Source organism: Cyprinus carpio, chromosome B21, assembly GCF_018340385.1.
Source record: "Cyprinus carpio isolate SPL01 chromosome B21, ASM1834038v1, whole genome shotgun sequence".
NCBI classification, from domain to species: Eukaryota; Metazoa; Chordata; class Actinopteri; order Cypriniformes; family Cyprinidae; genus Cyprinus; species Cyprinus carpio.
In genome coordinates, this window is record NC_056617.1 from 13,353,743 (window position 1) to 13,372,232 (window position 18,490).

At 40.7% G+C, this 18,490-nt stretch overlaps 1 protein-coding gene across 1 annotated transcript in view; it reads right to left on the reverse strand.

The window, feature by feature from the left end:
* rnf121 (ring finger protein 121) overlaps window positions 1-18,490 on the reverse strand; it is a 108,551-nt gene that overhangs the window by 13,148 nt on the left and 76,913 nt on the right. Inside the window, exons 4-5 of the mRNA XM_042748411.1 lie at window positions 6,681-6,835; window positions 5,219-5,326 (exon numbers count right to left, since the gene is read on the reverse strand). Coding sequence (XP_042604345.1) covers window positions 5,219-5,326; window positions 6,681-6,835 — 263 coding nt within the window. The remainder of the gene's footprint in view (window positions 1-5,218; window positions 5,327-6,680; window positions 6,836-18,490) is intronic.

Consider the following 18,490-nt stretch of genomic DNA (forward strand, 5'->3'; position numbering starts at 1 on the left):
GTCACGTCACTTTCACTTTCACTTTATGAATGCAGAGCACGAATTCTGAGTGTTTGTATTATTGCTTGTTTGGGTGAGTTGTGGCCTAATGGTTAGAGAGTCAGACTTGTAACCCGAAGGTTGCGGGTTCGATTCTCAGGTCCAGCAGAAAAGGTGGGGGAGTGAATAACCAGCGCTCTATTCCACCCTCAATACCACAACTGAGGTGAGACCCTTAAGCAAGGTACCGAACTCCCAACTGCTCCCTGGGCGTGTGTTCACTGCTGTGTGCGTTTGGATTTGTGTTTATTACTTGTCTAGCGATGTGTGTTTATGTTGAAATATACTAAAAAAGAGGTTTGTCTTTTCAAGTCTATCATGTGTCATTATATTTATTGAGTTGGCTCGTGTGGTTTATGTTTCACGCTTCAGAAATGTGACGTTATTTCCGGTAAGGGAGCTTTAGCAGCCAATTTAAGGGTGTAGCCCTTTAAGGAACCTGGCAGGAAGTAGCTATTAGCGACACCGTTTGATGGCATCACTGGTTTTGCCGGTGTTATACAGGAGCACACTACCCGAGGACACCAAGCCAATACAGCTTTCTACAGGAAGAATGTTTGCTTAGTGTTGCATTTCATTTTCTTACTTGATGCTTTTCAGGAATACCATGGTATATCTTTTGTTTTTTTGTTTTTATATATTGGTATCGCTTTTCATATAATTACGAGTTAGTTAATTGGCAGATGTAAAGAACTACTCAACCCTCATCAATAACGTCAAGCAACGGGAAGAATCAAAAAATCAACGGGAATAAATCATCTGCACTGTAAGTAAAGCCTTCCTTGTATATAACTCGCACTCTTGGTTGAGTGAATGTGGCAGATTGCCATAACAGGAGCACATATTGAACCTTATTGAAGTCATGCAGCATGTATCCATGGCAACACACAGCTGCATAGTGATGGTTAATGGTCCTTCTGGTGATTTTCTCAGACATGGCTTTGAGTTTTTGAAAAGGTATTTTAACTTGTAGATTTGTAGACATTATAGTGGGGAAATTATTATTTGAACCCCTGCTTACTTTGTAAGTTTGCCCACTTACAAAGAAATGAAGGGTCTGTAATTTTTATGGTAGGTTTATTTGAATGTATAGAGACAAAATACCAACCAAAAAAATCCAGAAAAAAAAAAACACATTATATAAAGCTTAGAAATTGATTTGCATTTCAGTGAGTGAAATAATTTTTTAAAGTCAAGCAAAACATGAATTAGTACTTGGTGCAGAAACCCTTGTTGGCAAGAGGTAAGAGGTAAGACGTTTTTTGTAGTTGGTAACCAGGTTTGCACACATCTCAGGAGGGATTTCGGTCCACTCCTCTTTACAGATTCTCTCTAAATCCTTAAGGTTTCTTGGCTGTTGTTTGGCAACTCAAAGTTTCAGCTCCTTCCACAGATTTTCTATACGATTGAGGTCTGGAGACTGGCTAGGCCATTCCATAACCTTTATGTGCTTCTTCTTGAGCCACTCCTTTGTTGCCTCGGCGGTATATTTTGGGACACTGTAATCCTTGAAGACTTATCCATGACACATCTTCAGTGTTCTGGCAGAGGGGAAGGAGGTTCTCGTCCAAGATTTTACATACATGGCCCCGTCCATTTGCCCCTCAATGCGGTGAAGTCGTCTTGTACCCTTAGCAGAAAAGCAGCCCCAAAGCATAATGTTTCCACATCTGTGCTTGACTGTAGGGATGGTTTTCTTAGGTTCATAGTCAGCATTTCTCTTCCTCCAAACATGGCGAGTCGAGTTAATGCCAAAGAGCTCAATTTCTCCCAAGCCTTCTCTGAATCATTTAGATGTTCATTGATAAACTTTAAACAGGCCTGTACATGTGCCTTCTTGAGCAGTGGGACCTTGCGGATGCTGCAGGATTTCAGTCCATTGTGGTGTAGTATGTTACCAATGGTTTGCTTGGTGACTGTGCCCCAACTGATCATTAACAAGCTCCTCCCATGTAGTTCTGGGCTGATCCTTCACTTTTCTCATGATCATCCTTAACCATCAATCAGATTTTGCCTCATGGTCTATTTTGTATTTCTTCCATTTCCGAATAATCGCACCAACAGTTGTCTCCTTCTCACCAAGCTTCTTGCTGATGGTCTTGTAGCCCATTTCAGCCTTGTGCAGATCTACAGTCTTGTCTCTGACATCCTTTGACAGCTCTTTGGTCTTGCCCATGGTGGTGGGAGAGGTTGACATGGAAGATACAGATTGTGTGGACAGGTGTCTTTTATACACCTAAAGAGCTGACATTAGGAGTAACTTCTTAACACATAACCACTCTATGGGAGCCATAATTCTAGCTGGATGGTAGGGGATCAAATAATTATTTCACTCACTGAAATGCAAATCAATCTCTAAACTTTATATAATGTTTTTTTTCTGGATTTTTTTGGTTGGTATTCTGTCACTATCCATTAAAATAAACCTACCATTAAAATTACAGACCCTTCATTTCTTTGTAAGTGGGCAAACTTACAAAATCATCAGGGGATCAAATAAATATTTTCCCCACTGTAGCTACTATAACAACTGTGACAGATATTGAGGCACCTATGCAGCAAAAAGTCCATTTGGGACGGATATCTTCATATGTGTGCTAAATATCTGACTGCTTTGTCTAAATCCAAATAGTCTTTACAAATAATTTTTCTATGGACTATACTCCTAGACATAAAATCATAACACTACTGAATAGGGCTGGACAGTTAATCAAAAATAAATCAAAACCGAAATTCAGAACCTCTAACAAACGTAATTTTCCCATGTCGATTATTTCGGTTTTTAATCCATACTAAAAAAGTGTGTAGTCAGTGCTATATGAGCATTGTTCTGCCATCTTTTGCAGCATTTCACACGTGAGTGGCATTCTAAAAGAAAGAATTTAAACTTTTAAATGCAGCGCCGCTCATCAATGTCAGTTCCAAAACAGGAGACCCTGGAGGTGGGGCAAGCGTTACGAGCTTTTGTTTACAGCAGAGCCAGCTCTGGTTTACAGTAGCAGGTTTGCATGTCAACTTTTGTATTTGACGGCAACATGTCGGAGAAGTCATTCTGCACTGCTCTTTTTTAAAAACCATGATGAGCAGCAAGCGCTGCATCTCACGGTTTTAGACAAAAAGACATGTTTTATGTGAATGGCCAATAAGAACCTAGATTAAGTACTTGCACATATAGCATGACAGGACAAGATCGCTGAGATGATATCCTACTCTTTCTCCTATCAGTTCTTTTTTTCTACTTTTCATTGCATTATTTAAAATTATATTCATTTAGAAGAGATATGTTATTAGAAGAGATAAGTTATGTGACAAGTGAGTGAGTGACAGTGACATACAGCCAAGTATGGTGACCCATACTCGGAATTCGTGCTCTGCTTTTAACCCATCCAAAGTGCACACACACACACCGTGAACACACACCCGGAGCAGTGTGCAGCTATTTATGCTGCGGCGCCCGGGGAGCAGTTGGGGGTTCGGTGCCTTGCTCAAGGGCACCTCAGTCGTGGTATTGAAAGTGGAGAGAGCGCTGTACATTCACTCCCCCCTACCTACAATTCCTGCCGGCCCGAGACTCGAACTTGCAACCCTTGGATTGCAAGTCCAACACTCTAACCACTAGGCCACGACTTCCATTATTTTATGCTTTTTGCATGACAGTATTTAAAATGTATTTTGTTTGCAAGATGCTGGTTATTTTCTACTTTTGACATGGCATTATTCATTGATTGATTTTGTTTGCAAAAAAGGAAAGCAGTTTTCATTTTTTTTTTTTCATTTTTTGGAAACTTGCTTTTTAACAATAAAACTGAAATGCGGCTTTTTTCATAAGACATCTTTTCAAACAATGTGTGCTTTAATTTCAATTGTTTGAAATTTTCAACAAATAACCATAAATAGTTTGTGTCCTTCAATTATTTTAAAATGACTAAGATAAGAAATGAACTCTTTCATTAGAAAAAAAAAATCCCACCTTTAATAGCGGAGTATATTTACAGTACAATCCTAATGAACTATGAAGGCAAAAAATAAATAAAATAACCGTTCAATAATCGTAATCGAGGTAAAGTGTTCAATTAATCAAGGTTTTGATTTTAGGTCATATAGCCCAGCCCTACTACTGAATGTGTTCATTTTGTTGTTTTAGGTTAGAAAACAATGGGGAGAATTGACTTCGGACTAACATAACAGCTGACAACCACACACACACACACACACACACACACACACACATGGAAAGAGCACTGCACCTTCACAATTGTTCAATTAAAATAAAAATATTTTTCTCCTTACAGTGTGTCTTCTGTCTTTGGTTAGCCTAAATGTAAAATAAAATGACACTCAGAGGACATAAAGCGAAAATCCCTACATCCCAAATGGCCACTGGAAATCCTGTGAATGTTCCCGTAAATGTCCCCTAAATAGCCTCTGTGGACGTCAGAGTGTAGGGTTCTCTTGATGTCCAGCGGACTACTTTTCCAAATTGTCAATTGGATTGTTGTCGTCATACATTAACCTTTTAATAAGCTTGTGAAACTTATTAATATGATTAATAATATGATTACTAATTATCAATAATCAAGAATGTTTGATGATTAATTTGGTTTGGTTGGATTGTGAGGTTGTAAAGTAATGCACTGCATTATGCATACCACACTTGAGTATGAAATCTGATTTATTTTGTATTATTTATTATTTATTATGGTAGCAAACAAATCTATACCCATGTGTGTCCAAAATCCTTCATCACAAGGAAACATTAATAAATAAAATGGATTTAGCTATGCTTCCTTCCCCCTGCATTTTGCCAGTTTTTAACTGACAACAATCATTGACAAACTCTTTTGTTGACTGGCTAAAGTAATGAATTTCAGGTTTAAATTATAACATTATTATTATTATTATTTGAAAAATGAAATTAATTATTTGTACTTTTTACTTCATTTGTCAAATGACGGGACAATTTATTAACTACATTTATTATTAATCAAATTAAGAATAAATAAAAAAGCAAATATTCTTAAAATTATGAAAAACATAAAAGAGATGGTGAACATTAGTTGGAGAATCCAAAACAAACACTTTCCTATACATTCTTATGCATTTTAACCTGAAATCAATTTTTATAAAAAACAACAACAACAAAGTACAGTGCTTTTAAACATGAAGCTTAACAACTCACCTAAATATAAGATTTATGCCAAAGAGGGTGAACATAACAACAGTATAGCCCACAATGCCTGTGGTGTAGCTGATCTTGTACAATAGGAGGAACCATTTATAAACAAACCTGTATGGAGAGAAAGATAAAATAGAATAAAATCACCAAGATATGAATCTCACAAAGAATCCAGTATCACCCCAAAAATAAAAAGAGAAAATAAATACAAAAATGTGTTTTGCTCAGAGTTATTTACTGCCAAATTACTTTGAATCATCTCTAAACTTTATGATTTTATTTGAACCTTTCTTTAGACTCCTCAAACAGTAGAGCATGGCACTAACAACAGCAATGTTCAATTCTCAGGGAATGCATGACTTGAAAAAAGTGTATATGCATGTCATCATTATTACAGCCCTTCCCTTATAAGGAGCCTCAAACATTAGCATACATAGTGTTAAGAGGGTGGTCTTGAAAATTTGAACACACTGTTTTATATGATTTACTCACACTGGCAACACCCAACTATGACTACTACTGTTCAAAATAATGTATGCAACAGCATCACTTATATTATTTTCTTTGAAATACAGTGATTTGGAACAAATATGTACTGTACGTACTGACCTTAATTCAACCTTATACCTCAATTCAAACTTACTGACACCACTTTTTTTATTCCTGAAGTGAACTTTTGTCTGTATAGTAATTAGATTGACTGTTTTGGACTGACGCCTTGAACATTTACCATCAACACTAATGTTTTTAAATATAATATTCTAATTTTAGTCAATACTAATATTTTGAATAGATGTCAATAGAGGTGAGGCTTCAATATTGATTTATTTTAATAATAAATGTTAATATAAAATATAAATAAATTTAAATCTAAGCTGTTACTTTGATAATCTTGTTTATTTCTGATATTTTTGTTTTGGCTGGTAGAAGTTCTGAATGGCAGGTAACTTCATTTAGTAGCTAAACTGGCTGGTGAAAGAAAATATCACACAGAATCAGCCATTTGAATGAATGAATGAATGAATCAATGACTTATCAAAACAGTGACTTGTTACCACCTGTTAGCAGTTAATATTTTATACGTAAAGTATCATTTTGATTTTTTTTTTTTTTAAATCATTACATTACATTTATACAAATATTGCTTTGAAGAAAACATATATAGCCTAGTTGAAAACGCTGTCACTGCTGTGAACCAACCATCACACAGAATATGAAAAGCTTTGGGAGTAACCTGTCCATGACAGACCTAAACCAACCAAGGTACTGGTCTGGCACAAAAACACACTCCACAAAATATTGTCTCAGTGTTGTTGTCAAAATCCCCCAAAATATTGAGATATCATTTTTGGTCAATAGTGCACACTCGTACTTTAAAAAGAGACAGTTGATAAAAGGTCGGGCAGAGAAAGTAAACCACAGCTCATCGGGCTCAAAGTCCGATCATGATACATTTTTTTGTTACCTTGGAGTGGTGCAGTCTAGTGGTTTGCGGGTAGCACGAAAAGAGATGAAGGCCGTAACAACAGAGAAGATGAACCATGTCACCAGAAACCTCCACCAGTGCAGCTTTGTGGTGAAGTACAGAGGAACCACCCACATTTGGAAGAGGGTTACCAATTGAAAAGAAAACAAAAAATGTTTTATCACCTGTAAATAAATAAATATGCACACACAAAGGAAATCCCTGATTACTAAGTAACTAAAATTAAAATGGTAGTGATGTTACATATGACACAGAAGCTTCAAAGTGCGTATCGAGTAAGCAGTGCAATTTCTCAAGCTCTGTGCCAGAGCACGTATTGTTTTCATAGAATCACGTGATCAACGAAAAACTAAGCCGTTAGGTGCGTTTGACTTCAAGCAGCACTGCGCAAACCGATCGCAATCTGACTTGAAACGTGCAAACCGGTTATAAATTTTGTCCGACGCCACGTCACTGTCATATATGGCATCAAAGTACCACGATAATGTTTCGAGAGCAGCCAGCTGACTCAGCTGGCGCAGTTTCTCAAGAGCCGGCTGACTCAGCTGGCGCAGTTTCTCAAGAGCGTTTGCTGATTGCAGGAGTGCTGATTATGACACAGCTGTTTCACGATTGGCCAAATTCACCACATGACAACAATGAAGTATGTTTCTAACATTTTCAATTCCAATACTGCTCACAAATCTGTTTTTAGAACAGTAAAAGCTTTTTTACTGTAGTGGCAATGTTATATTGACTCACATTTAATAAAAAAAACACTGATAAAAGCAATTATACCTCCACTTCATCGGTATTTAATTAGTATATGATTATGTTGAACTTTATTCTTGTACTGGTGGTGCTGTATTAAACAGTATATTAAAAGTGTTTCTTTTGCTTCATGAAAATGTTTCTGAAACTGTGCATTTGACAAACATTTCATGGTATTCACTTCATCTGTGATAAGAGTATGCAAACACCACGAGAGCATCACTACCGGGAGCAGAAAGTGTCCAACTTCACATCTCCGCTTTCAATTCCGCCCATGACTGCAAGCGGCTACTCTCGCCGATAGGTCTGCGCTGCATGAAGTCGAACGCATCTTTACTTTTTTCCCCAATCACGTGCGCTTGTCGGAATGTTTGAACCCCCAGATCTTACTTTACGAGTAAGTTTTCATTCAGACTTATTCAATTACATTTTTAAATACCCAGTCATAAAAGTAATATGAAAAATAAACATTATTTCAGAAAAAAATAAATATTTGTGTACATTCATATACGTGTACATTATTCTTCTATTACGTCATATTGATATTCATATTGGCATTTAATGCCACAGTTTAATAGGTAAATTATTTTATCAGAGAGAGAAATTCAACAAACAGACACACACAAGCACACACTGTTAGGCTTTTATTTGTGCACGTAACATGAGTCGATCTATGGAATTTGTGGTCGCTGCTTTGTCCTACAGAGTGTCTTTCATAGAGATATATCCAGCTGCAGTCATGCAGCACCAGCAGTTTCAGAACCGCAGCCACAGAACCAGAAGTGAGGGGCGGAGTTATTGACAACGAGAGAGCACGGTGAGTAGTTTGTAATGTATTTATTATCATATGTTTAATAATTATCGTATATATAACGTTAAGCATTTATCCGCTAAGTACTTAATGTGTGCTTGGCTTTATTATATTGAAGCTTGAATTTGTTTTGTTGACTTTTTCTGTGGATGTTTCTATTAATTTTCAGATGCATGCAGTGGACAGGCCTTGTCGTTAAGTTTTGAAGAGGTTTATTATTCATTTGCTTTAATTTCCTATGTTATATGCATTGTTTGTGTGTAAATATTACCTTGTAGTTTAGTTATTTTAATAATAAATGATAACTGTTTATGGCTTCATCTCTTGTAGAGACGTAGGCCTATTAGGATTCAGAGAGGTGCTACATTACTGCAGCAGTGCAACAAGTGTTACAGCGATTACCAGCAATTTTCTGCTTGACCAGCATGTTTAAGCCAGCCAAACTGGTCAAATTAAAAAGCGATCTTCAAATCCACTTCAACAAGGCAGTTGTCTGTGGAGATATAAATATCTTGAGTTGTTTGTTTAATATATGTACTCACAATTTATTATTACATAATAGTTTAGCTGTGCACATAATTATTTTAGACTATACTACACATTTTTGCAACCAATTATTGGTGTGATTATTTTATTTAAATTAGATTATTTAAATAAGGAACAAGGAAGGTTTTTTCGTGCCATTTACAGGGAGAATATTCTTATTTTTTGTTGTTTTCCAGTACATCTTGTTTTGGGAGCACCCTTTGATTTTACATCTGTAAGTAGTAACCAGTTAAAGTAATTGACCTTTATGATGTTGTAACAGTTGATATTTAAAGATTTCTCTATGTTTGTGTCTTCCATTGTGACATTCCAGTCATACGGAGATGGTGGACTTTATTCTTCTGGAGAACTTTGGAGTTTTCTCTGAAAGGTACTGGACATTTCCTCCAGCCTACCATTACATTATCACCCCCTTCTGACCAATATGAAATTAACCAAGATACATATATATTACAGTGCATATCCCCTACAAGAGGCCCTTCCAATTGGATAACAGGCTACGCTTGTGAGGTATGTCTCAAATCTGTCTATTTATCTATCTTAGATAAATAGGTGCCATCTATCTATCTATCTATCTATCTATCTATCTATCTATCTATCTATCTATATATTGTGACACGTGTCCCGAGCTCTCATCAGCGTCGCCCTGGAAACAGAGCAGGTACACCTGCACTTGCTCATTACGGGCTGAGCGGTCACACCTGCGCCCCATCAAGCTCTGGCTTTATAAGCCGCACCGACGAACACAGAGGGAACACAGAGGTGTCTCCAAAGACTCGGCTAACGTATCTCTGTTATTTCCCCAGACAGCAGTGTGTGACCGCCAGCCGTCACTACGCACGGACTTCACGGACCCACACAGCACTGCGCACGGAGAGATATAGGAGAGAGAGGCCGAGCACCGAGCACCGGAAAAACCCTCACGTTGGCTATTTCCCCCACATACTGGTTAATAAAATCCATCCTTCAGGGAACTTACCTCTATCCTCGTGTAGTGTACTTCTTCACCCCGTATTGGTGCTTAATATAACATTATCCAGAGAAACAAATGTTAATTATAAATCCCCTGTGATGTTTGTACTGGCTACTGTATACTGGCCACCAGGGCACCATACAGAGTTTATTAAAGAGTTTGCTGATTTTACATCCGAGTTAGTGCTGGCTGCAGATAAAATTTTAATTGTTGGTGATTTTAATATCCATGTTGATAATGAAAAAGATGCATTGGGATCAGCATTTATAGACATTCTGAACTCTATTGGGGTTAGACAACACGTCTCAGGACCTACTCATTGTCGAAATCATACTCTAGATTTAATACTGTCACATGGAATTGATGTTGATGGTGTTGAAATTATGCAGCCAAGCGATGACATCTCAGATCATTATTTAGTTTTGTGCAAACTTCATATAGCTAAAACTGTAAATTCTACTTCTTGTTACAAGTATGGTAGAACCATCACTTCTACCACAAAAGACTGCTTTGTAAGTAATCTTCCTGATGTATCCCAATTCCTTAGCATATCCAAAACCTCAGAACAACTTGATGTAATAGAAACTATGGACTCTCTCTTTTCTAGCATTTTAAATACAGTTCCTCCTTTACGCTTAAGGAAGGTTAAGGAAAACAGTCTGACACCGTGGTGTAATGAGCACACTCGCACCCTAAAGAGAGAAGCCGGAAAATGGAGCGCAGCTGGAGGAAAACAAAACTAGAGGTATTTCATATTGCTTGGAGGGAAAGTAACCTATCTTACAGAAAAGCATTTAAAAACTGTTAAATCTGATTACTTTTCGTCTCTTTTAGAAGAAAACAAACATAACCCCAGGTATTTATTCAATACAGTGGCTAAATTAATGAAAAATAAAGCATCAACAAGTGTTGACATTTCTCAACATCACAGCAGTAATGACATTATGAACTACTTTACTTCTAAAGTCGATACTATTAGAGATAAAATTGTAACCATGCAGCCATCAGCTACAGTATCACATCAGACAGTGCACTATAGATCCCCTGAGGAACAGTTCCACTCATTCTCTACTATAGGAGAGGAAGAATTGTATAAACTTGTTAAATCATCTAAACCAACAACATGTATGTTAGACCCTAAAAGATGTTAGACCCTAAGCTCCTAAAAGAGGTGCTTCCAGAAGTCATAGATCCTCTTCTGACTATTATTAATTCCTCATTGTTATTAGGGTATGTCCCCAAAACCTTTAAACTGGCTGTTATTAAGCCTCTCATCAAAAAACCACAACTTGACCCCAAAAAACTAGTTAATTATAGACCGATCTCGAATCTCCCTTTTCTTTCCAAGTTACTAGAAAAGGTAGTATCCTCACAATTATATTCCTTCTTAGAGAAAAATGGCATCTGTGAGGATTTCCAGTCAGGATTTAGACCATATCATAGTACTGAGACTGCTCTCCTTAGAGTTACAAATGACCTGCTCTTATCATCTGATCGTGGTTGTATCTCTCTATTAGTGCTATTGGATCTTAGTGCTGCGTTCGACACTATTGACCACACTATTCTTTTGTATAGACCAGAACACTTTGTTGGCATTAATGGAAGTGCATTAGCATGGTTTAAGTCATACTTATATGACCGCCATCAGTTCATAGCAGTGAATGAAGAGGTATCATATTGTTCACAAGTGCAGTATGGAGTACCGCAAGGCTCAGTACTAGGGCCGTTACTCTTCACGCTTTCCATGTTACCCTTGGGAGATATCATCAGGAAACACGGTGTTAGCTTTCACTGTTATGCTGATGATACTCAGCTCTATATTTCTTCGTGGCCCAGCGAAACAATACCAATTTGAAAAACTAACGGAGTGCATAGTTGATATAAAAAACTGGATGACGAGTAATTTCTTACTGCTAAATTCTGAAAAAACAGAGGTGTTAATTATAGGGCCAAAAAGCTCTGCATGTAATGACCTAGAACGCTGTCTAAGCCTTGATGGCTGCTCTGTCAATTCTTCGTCATCAGTTAGGAACCTAGGTGTGCTATTTGATAGCAACCTTTCCTTAGAAAGCCACGTTTCTAGCATTTGTAAAACTGCATTTTTCCATCTCAAAAATATATCTACATTACGGCCTATGCTCTCAATATCAAATGCAGAAATGTTAATCCATGCATTTATGACCTCAAGGTTAGACTATTGTAATGCTCTATTGGGTGGTTGTTCTGCACGCTTAGTAAACAAACTCCAGTTAGTCCAAAATGCAGCAGCTAGAGTTCTTACTAGAACCAGGAAGTATGATCATATTAGCCCGGTCCTGTCAACACTGCACTGGCTCCCTATCAAACATCGTATAGATTTTAAAATCTTGCTTATTACTTATAAAGCCCTGAATGGTTTAGCACCTCAGTATTTGAACGAGCTCTTGTTACATTATAGTCCTCCACGTCCGCTCTGTTCTCAAAACTCTGGCAATTTGATAATACCTAGAATATCAAAGTCAACTGCGGGCGGCAGATCCTTCTCATATTTAACGCCCAAACTCTGGAATAACCTACCTAACATTGTTCGGGAGGCTGACACACTCTTGCAGTTTAAATCTAGATTAAAAACCCATCTCTTTAACCTGGCTTACACATAACATACTAATACGCTTTTAATATCCAAATCCGTTATAGGATTTTAAGGCTGCATTAATTAGGTAAACCGGGAACACTTCGCATAACACCCGATGTACTTGCTACATCGTTAGAAGAATGGCATCTACGCTCACATTAGTCTCTTTCTCTCTTATTCCGAGGTCACCATAGCCACCAGATCCAGTCTGTATCCAAGTCAGAGGGTCACTGCAGTCACACGGATCCAGTATGTATCCAGCCCAGATGGTGGATCAGCACCTAGAAAGGACCTCTACAGCCCTGAAAGACATCAGAGACCAGGACTAGAGCCCCAGAGACAGATCCCCTGTAAAGACCTTGTCTCAGACGACCACCGGGACAAGACCACAGGAAACAGATGATTCTTCTGCACAATCTGACTTTGCTGCAGCCTGGAATTGAACTGCTGGTTTCGTTTGGCCAAAGGAGAACTGGCCCCCCAACTGAGCCTGGTTTCTCCCAAGTTTTTTTTCTCCATTCTGTCACTGATGGAGTTTTGGTTCCTTGCCGCTGTCGCCTCTGGCTTGCTTAGTAGGGGACACTTCATTTACAGAGATATCGTTGACTTGATTGCAAATTATTGCACAGATACTATTTAAACTGAACTGAGCTGCATGATGACATCACTGAATTCAATGATGAACTGCCTTTAACTGTCATTTTGCATTATTGACACATTGTTTTCCTAATTAATGTTGTTCAGTTGCTTTGACGCAATCTTTTTTGTTTAAAGCGCTATATAAATAAAGATGACTTGACTTCACCGATGTGTTCTCTCCCCAGCCTGGGCGGACCCACGTACTCAAGCACGATATCCGCACAGCACCCGGAGTGATCGTCCGGCAGCGGCCCTATCGGGTTCCGGAGGCTCGGCGACACGCTATCGAGGAAGAGGTACAGGAGATGCTGAGGTTAGGGACCATTGAGCTATCACGCAGCCTGTGGTCCAGCCCCATCGTCATGGTTCCGAAGCCCAACGGCACCTTCCGCTTCTGCAATGACTTCTGCCGCTTAAACGAAGTCTCTGAGTTCAACAGCTACCTGATGCCGTGGGTTGACGAGCTGTTGGATCGAGAAGGAGGCATTGGCCGTCAAGTGGGTGGTCCTGGAGCTCCGCTATTACCTCCTCGGCCACCAGTTCACCCTGATCACTGACCACGCCCCTCTACAGTGGATGGCCCGAGCAAAGGACACAAATGCCAGGGTGACTCAGTGGTTCCTCACGCTCCAGGACTTCCACTTCACCGTACAACACCGGGCGGGGATGGCCAACGCAAACGCCGATGGTCTCTCAAGGATATGGTCAGCTTTCGCAAGTCTGTCAGGCTCCACTCCCCGCCCTCCCCCAATCTCCCCACTTCTCCACAGGGACAGGACGACGCTTGGGGGGGGGGGTGGGGGGGGTGAAACGTGTCCCGAGCTCTCATTAGCGTCGCCCTGGAAACATAGCAGGTACACCTGCACCTGCTCATTACGGGCTGAGCGGTCACACCTGCGCCCCATCAAGCTCTGGCTTTATAAGCCGCACCGACGAACACAGAGGTGAGAGATGTCTCCAAAGACTCGGCTAACCTATCTCTGTTATTTCCCCAGACAGCAGTGTGTGACCGCCAGCCCTCACTACGCACGGACTTCACGGACCCACACAGCACTGCGCACGGAGAGATATAAAGAGAGAAGGCCGAGCACCGAGCACCGGAAAACCCCTCACGTTGGCTATTTCCCCCACATACTGGTTAATAAAATCCACCCTTCGGGGAACTTACCTCTATCCTCATGTCGTGTACTTCACCCCGTCACTATATATATATATATATATATATATATATATAAAAATATATAAATATATAGACACACACACATTAATAAGAAATATTAAAGTAACATTTTCCTTCAATATTCTGTAATGAAGGAGATCCCAGTAATCCCAGACAGAAGTTGTGAAATGGCTCCATTACAACAGACATCTGCTCAGGGGGCCAGTGGAAGAGCATTGTTTCCTTGTAATGGAGGAAGAGGACAAGGAAAAGGCCCTCAATAATCTCCTGGAACATTCTGAAGCTTCCAGAGTGCCCTTCATATTTCATCTTGTGTTCAAGGGAGTTATTTTTGTAGGATTGTCATGACAAAATGTGCCCAAGAGTGAATTGTTCATTTAGTAAATTTTCATGCAGGATTGTCATGACAAAATGGCCTTAATAGTGAATTGATCATTTTATAAACTTCAATTTAATTATTGTGTACATTCTGATTGTTATTTTTAAAATTATGCTGCTGTATGTGTGTGTTCCCTCTCGAGAACGGTCTCTCGACATGGCATTAACGCCTTGGGGACTCCCTTCCTTCCTAACCTACCTGAAATCTTATTGCACAACGCCAGTGAAGTTGCAACTCTCACTGGCCAATGGCAGCCAAGACGGCGAATGGGGGCGGGGCCCTGCCACTATATAATGCAATAAATATATATTGGCGGCATAAACTTAGAATCTTCCTCTTTCATGTATCCTTCTGAAGACAGCTGTAGAGAAAACGCAAGAAGACGGATTTCCCTCTCGGCATTCCAGCATGTTGAACGTTTGCACACTGTGTTCGGGACCCATCGAGGCCCCGGACACCCAAGAGTTCTGCATCCGTTGCCTGGGTCTCACCTCACCGGGTCGGGCTGCCCGTACTGCGAGGAATTCTCAGTGCGGGTGCCTAGGGCCCGGAGGAACATCACCCTTGGTGATTTCTCTTGGCAATATGTCACCGCCACCAGCGAACCGCCGTGGGCGACCGCGCAAAATGGCGCAATTAACGTCGGGCTCGTAGTTTCCCTGTGTATCTGGCAATGCTCACGCCCGGTGTCGGACCCCTGCAGCCTCAACATCTCGCACACACGCACGTTTGTGTCGCTCAAACATTCAGCAGAAGGCTTGTGCACCCCGTTGATTGGCGAGGCACGATCCTCTCTAACATACAGTGCTCCCACTCGTCCCGTGTGCTTTCTGAATACGACCCCGTGGGCATGTCGACAGTTCCGGCACACAACGAGCCGGTTCTGAGGCAAGAAATTCTCAATCTCCTCCCGAAACGTGTGATAGAAGTGGTCCCGCCGAGCGAGAGAGAGAGCGGGTTTTACAGCCGGTACTTTGTCGTTCCAAAGAAAGATGTTGGTCTCTGTCCAATATTAGATTTGAGACCAATCAACCGTGCGTTGTACAAATGCGCTTTCAAAATGACAACGCTAAAGCAGATACTCAAAGAGGTTCGACCCGGAGATTGGTTTGTTTCGGTGAACCTGAAAGACACATTTTCATATCCAGATCTCCCCTCGTCACAGGCACTTTCTGAGATTTGCATTCGAAGGCATAGCGTATCAGTTCACGGTGATGCCGTTCGGGCTAGCACTGGTGCTACGTATGTTTACGAAATGTGTGGATTCATCACTTTACCCTCGCGAGCGGAATGCGAATATTGAATTATTTGGACGATTGGCTGGTCTTGGCCCATTCAGAGGATGTGCTCAACAGCCACAAATGCACTCTGTTACTTCACCTGGAGAGTTTGGGTCTTTGTGTGAACAAACAAGAAAGCATGTTACGCCCCAGCCAGTCAATCATGTATCTGGGGGTGCAGTTGGACTCAATGAGAGCACATCTGAGCCGGGAGCATTCACTAGATTTAACGTCCGCTCTGAACACATGCAGGCTGGGCCGGCCCGTAGCACTGAAGGAATATCAGAGGCTCTTGGAATGGATGGCGGCGGCCGCGATGGTTTGTCACCTTGGTCTACTCTATATGCGCCCCCTCCAGTTATGGCTGAAAACACAAGTACAGAGAAGGGCATGGAAAACGGGCCGTGCCCACGTTGTGGTCACTCGCAGGTGCTTGAGTGCGCTGAAACCATGGCAAAACCCCGACTTATCAACGCGGTGCCCAGATTGGTCTGGTCATGCAGCAGAAAGTGGTCACGACGGACATGTCGACGATGGGCTGGGGAGCTCACTGCGACGTCGTACCGGCCTCGGGCTACTGGACAGAGTCGGAAAGGATGTGGCACATAAATCGCCTTGGCTCTTCAGAGTTTCCTCATGCAAGACTGGGGGCATCATGTCTTAAATTTGCATGGACAACATGTTGGTGGTATTGTACATAAACCGCCAGGGCGGCGTACACTCGAAAGCACTTTACAGACAGGCAGCATGCCTTTTGCTGTGGGCCGATCACCATCTGCTCTCAATTCGAGCAGCGCATGTCCCAGGATGCCTGAACAGCAGCACGGATATGCTTTCGAGGGAAGGGATTCCTCACGGAGAATGGAGACTGAACCCTGGGACAGTGAGGCTGATCTCGGAATGGTTCGGGAAAGCGGAGGTAGACCTGTTTGCGACATGGAACACTGTATGTGTTCCCCCCGCTGAAGATTTTGTCACAAGTGCTGCACAAAATCAGAGAGGAGAAAGCATCAGTGTTATTAGTTGCTCCGTACTGGCCGAACAGGCCTTGGTTTCCCGATCTGCTGGAAATACTAGCGGCTCCCCCGTGGCGGATCCCGCTTAGACGAGATCTCCTGTCTCAGGCGGAAGGCTAGATATGGCACCCCAACCAAGAATGGTGGAAACTTCAGGTGTGGATGGTGTGCAGGAACCGGTAAACCCGGGTTCGTTGTCTCGCTGTGTGATGGACACGATTACGGAGGTGTGAGCCCCTTCTACGAGACACCTGTATGCTTGTAAATAGACACTGTTTGAGAGATGGTGTCAATCAAATGGTCAGGACCCGGGAAACTGCCCCGTGTCTGAAATATGAATTTTTTGCAAGAACGAATGGACGGCGGCAGTATGCCCTCCACGCTTAAGGTTTACATTGGCGCTATCTCAGCCTTTCACGCTGCTATTGACGGTCGCTCAGTGGGAAAACACGATCTAGTGATCAGATTTTTGAGAGGTGCGAGAAGACTAAAACCCTGCCGCCCCCATCCTGGGTCCGGATTCACAAAACATTCTTAAGAAGAAATTTCTTCTTAACTGCCGTTTTCTTCTTATTTTTTAACTTTAGAAAAAAGTTAAGAATATTTTGTATTCCCAAAAATCCATCTTAAGAATATTCTTATCTTTTTTCTTAAGATTGTTCTTAAGACAAAACCTAAGAAGAATTCAAATTCTTAAAGAATCTTCTTAAAAACCATCGTAAATAACTTTTTAAATTTAGGACAGCCCCAGACTGTTCTTAATTCCCAAACAATAAGATTTAATTAATTTATTGGGTTATTTCAAATTAATTGTTATATTTAAGCATTACAACAACAGCTACAATACATAGTAGGACTAGGGATGTGCACGATCGGTCATTATGATTAGCCTATGTGTGATGCTACTTTTTGCAGACTTCAAAACTCAGTAGCAACTCTACTACTCTCAGTAGCAACTCCCTATCTGACTATCTGACTCTAAAACGAGTCAGATAGGGAGCTTTAATTGAATTTCATTTAATTTTAGCTTATAAATAATTTTAGCTCATAATCTTTGGGAGTATTCAGCGCATATGAACGCGCAGGACGCATTTGCTGCAGAAGCGCAGACACACATACCGGAAACGTTCACTCAGAACACAGCACAAAATTTAATGAAACATATCGCTGCAGTTTGAGACAGGCTATTTTTAAAGTAACTGTTCAAAAACACGCCGCATTAAAAACGTGAACCTGAGCGCCAGTCAAACTCGCGACGAAAATAGTGTGCGTGCTTATTATGATTATTATGATAATATTTTTATAAAGTCTATGGGTAACCTGCAGGGAGCACAAAAAGACTATATTGTGATTTTATCAGTGCGTCATGTATTCATTCAGATAACGGCTGATGTTTTCTTCTTAAGAAAAAAATGAGGATGTTCTTAAGAATATATTTGAGAACTTATTAAGAATTTTTCAAGCTCTCGAAACCGTTCAGAGCACAAGTGGTGTCTCTTTCTGCTTTCACTCCTGAGTCTGAGACTTCATTGGATGTCGCCCCGAATCAGGTGTTGTGTCTGGTGAGGGCTTTACGACTCTATATCAACCGCACGGCTCAG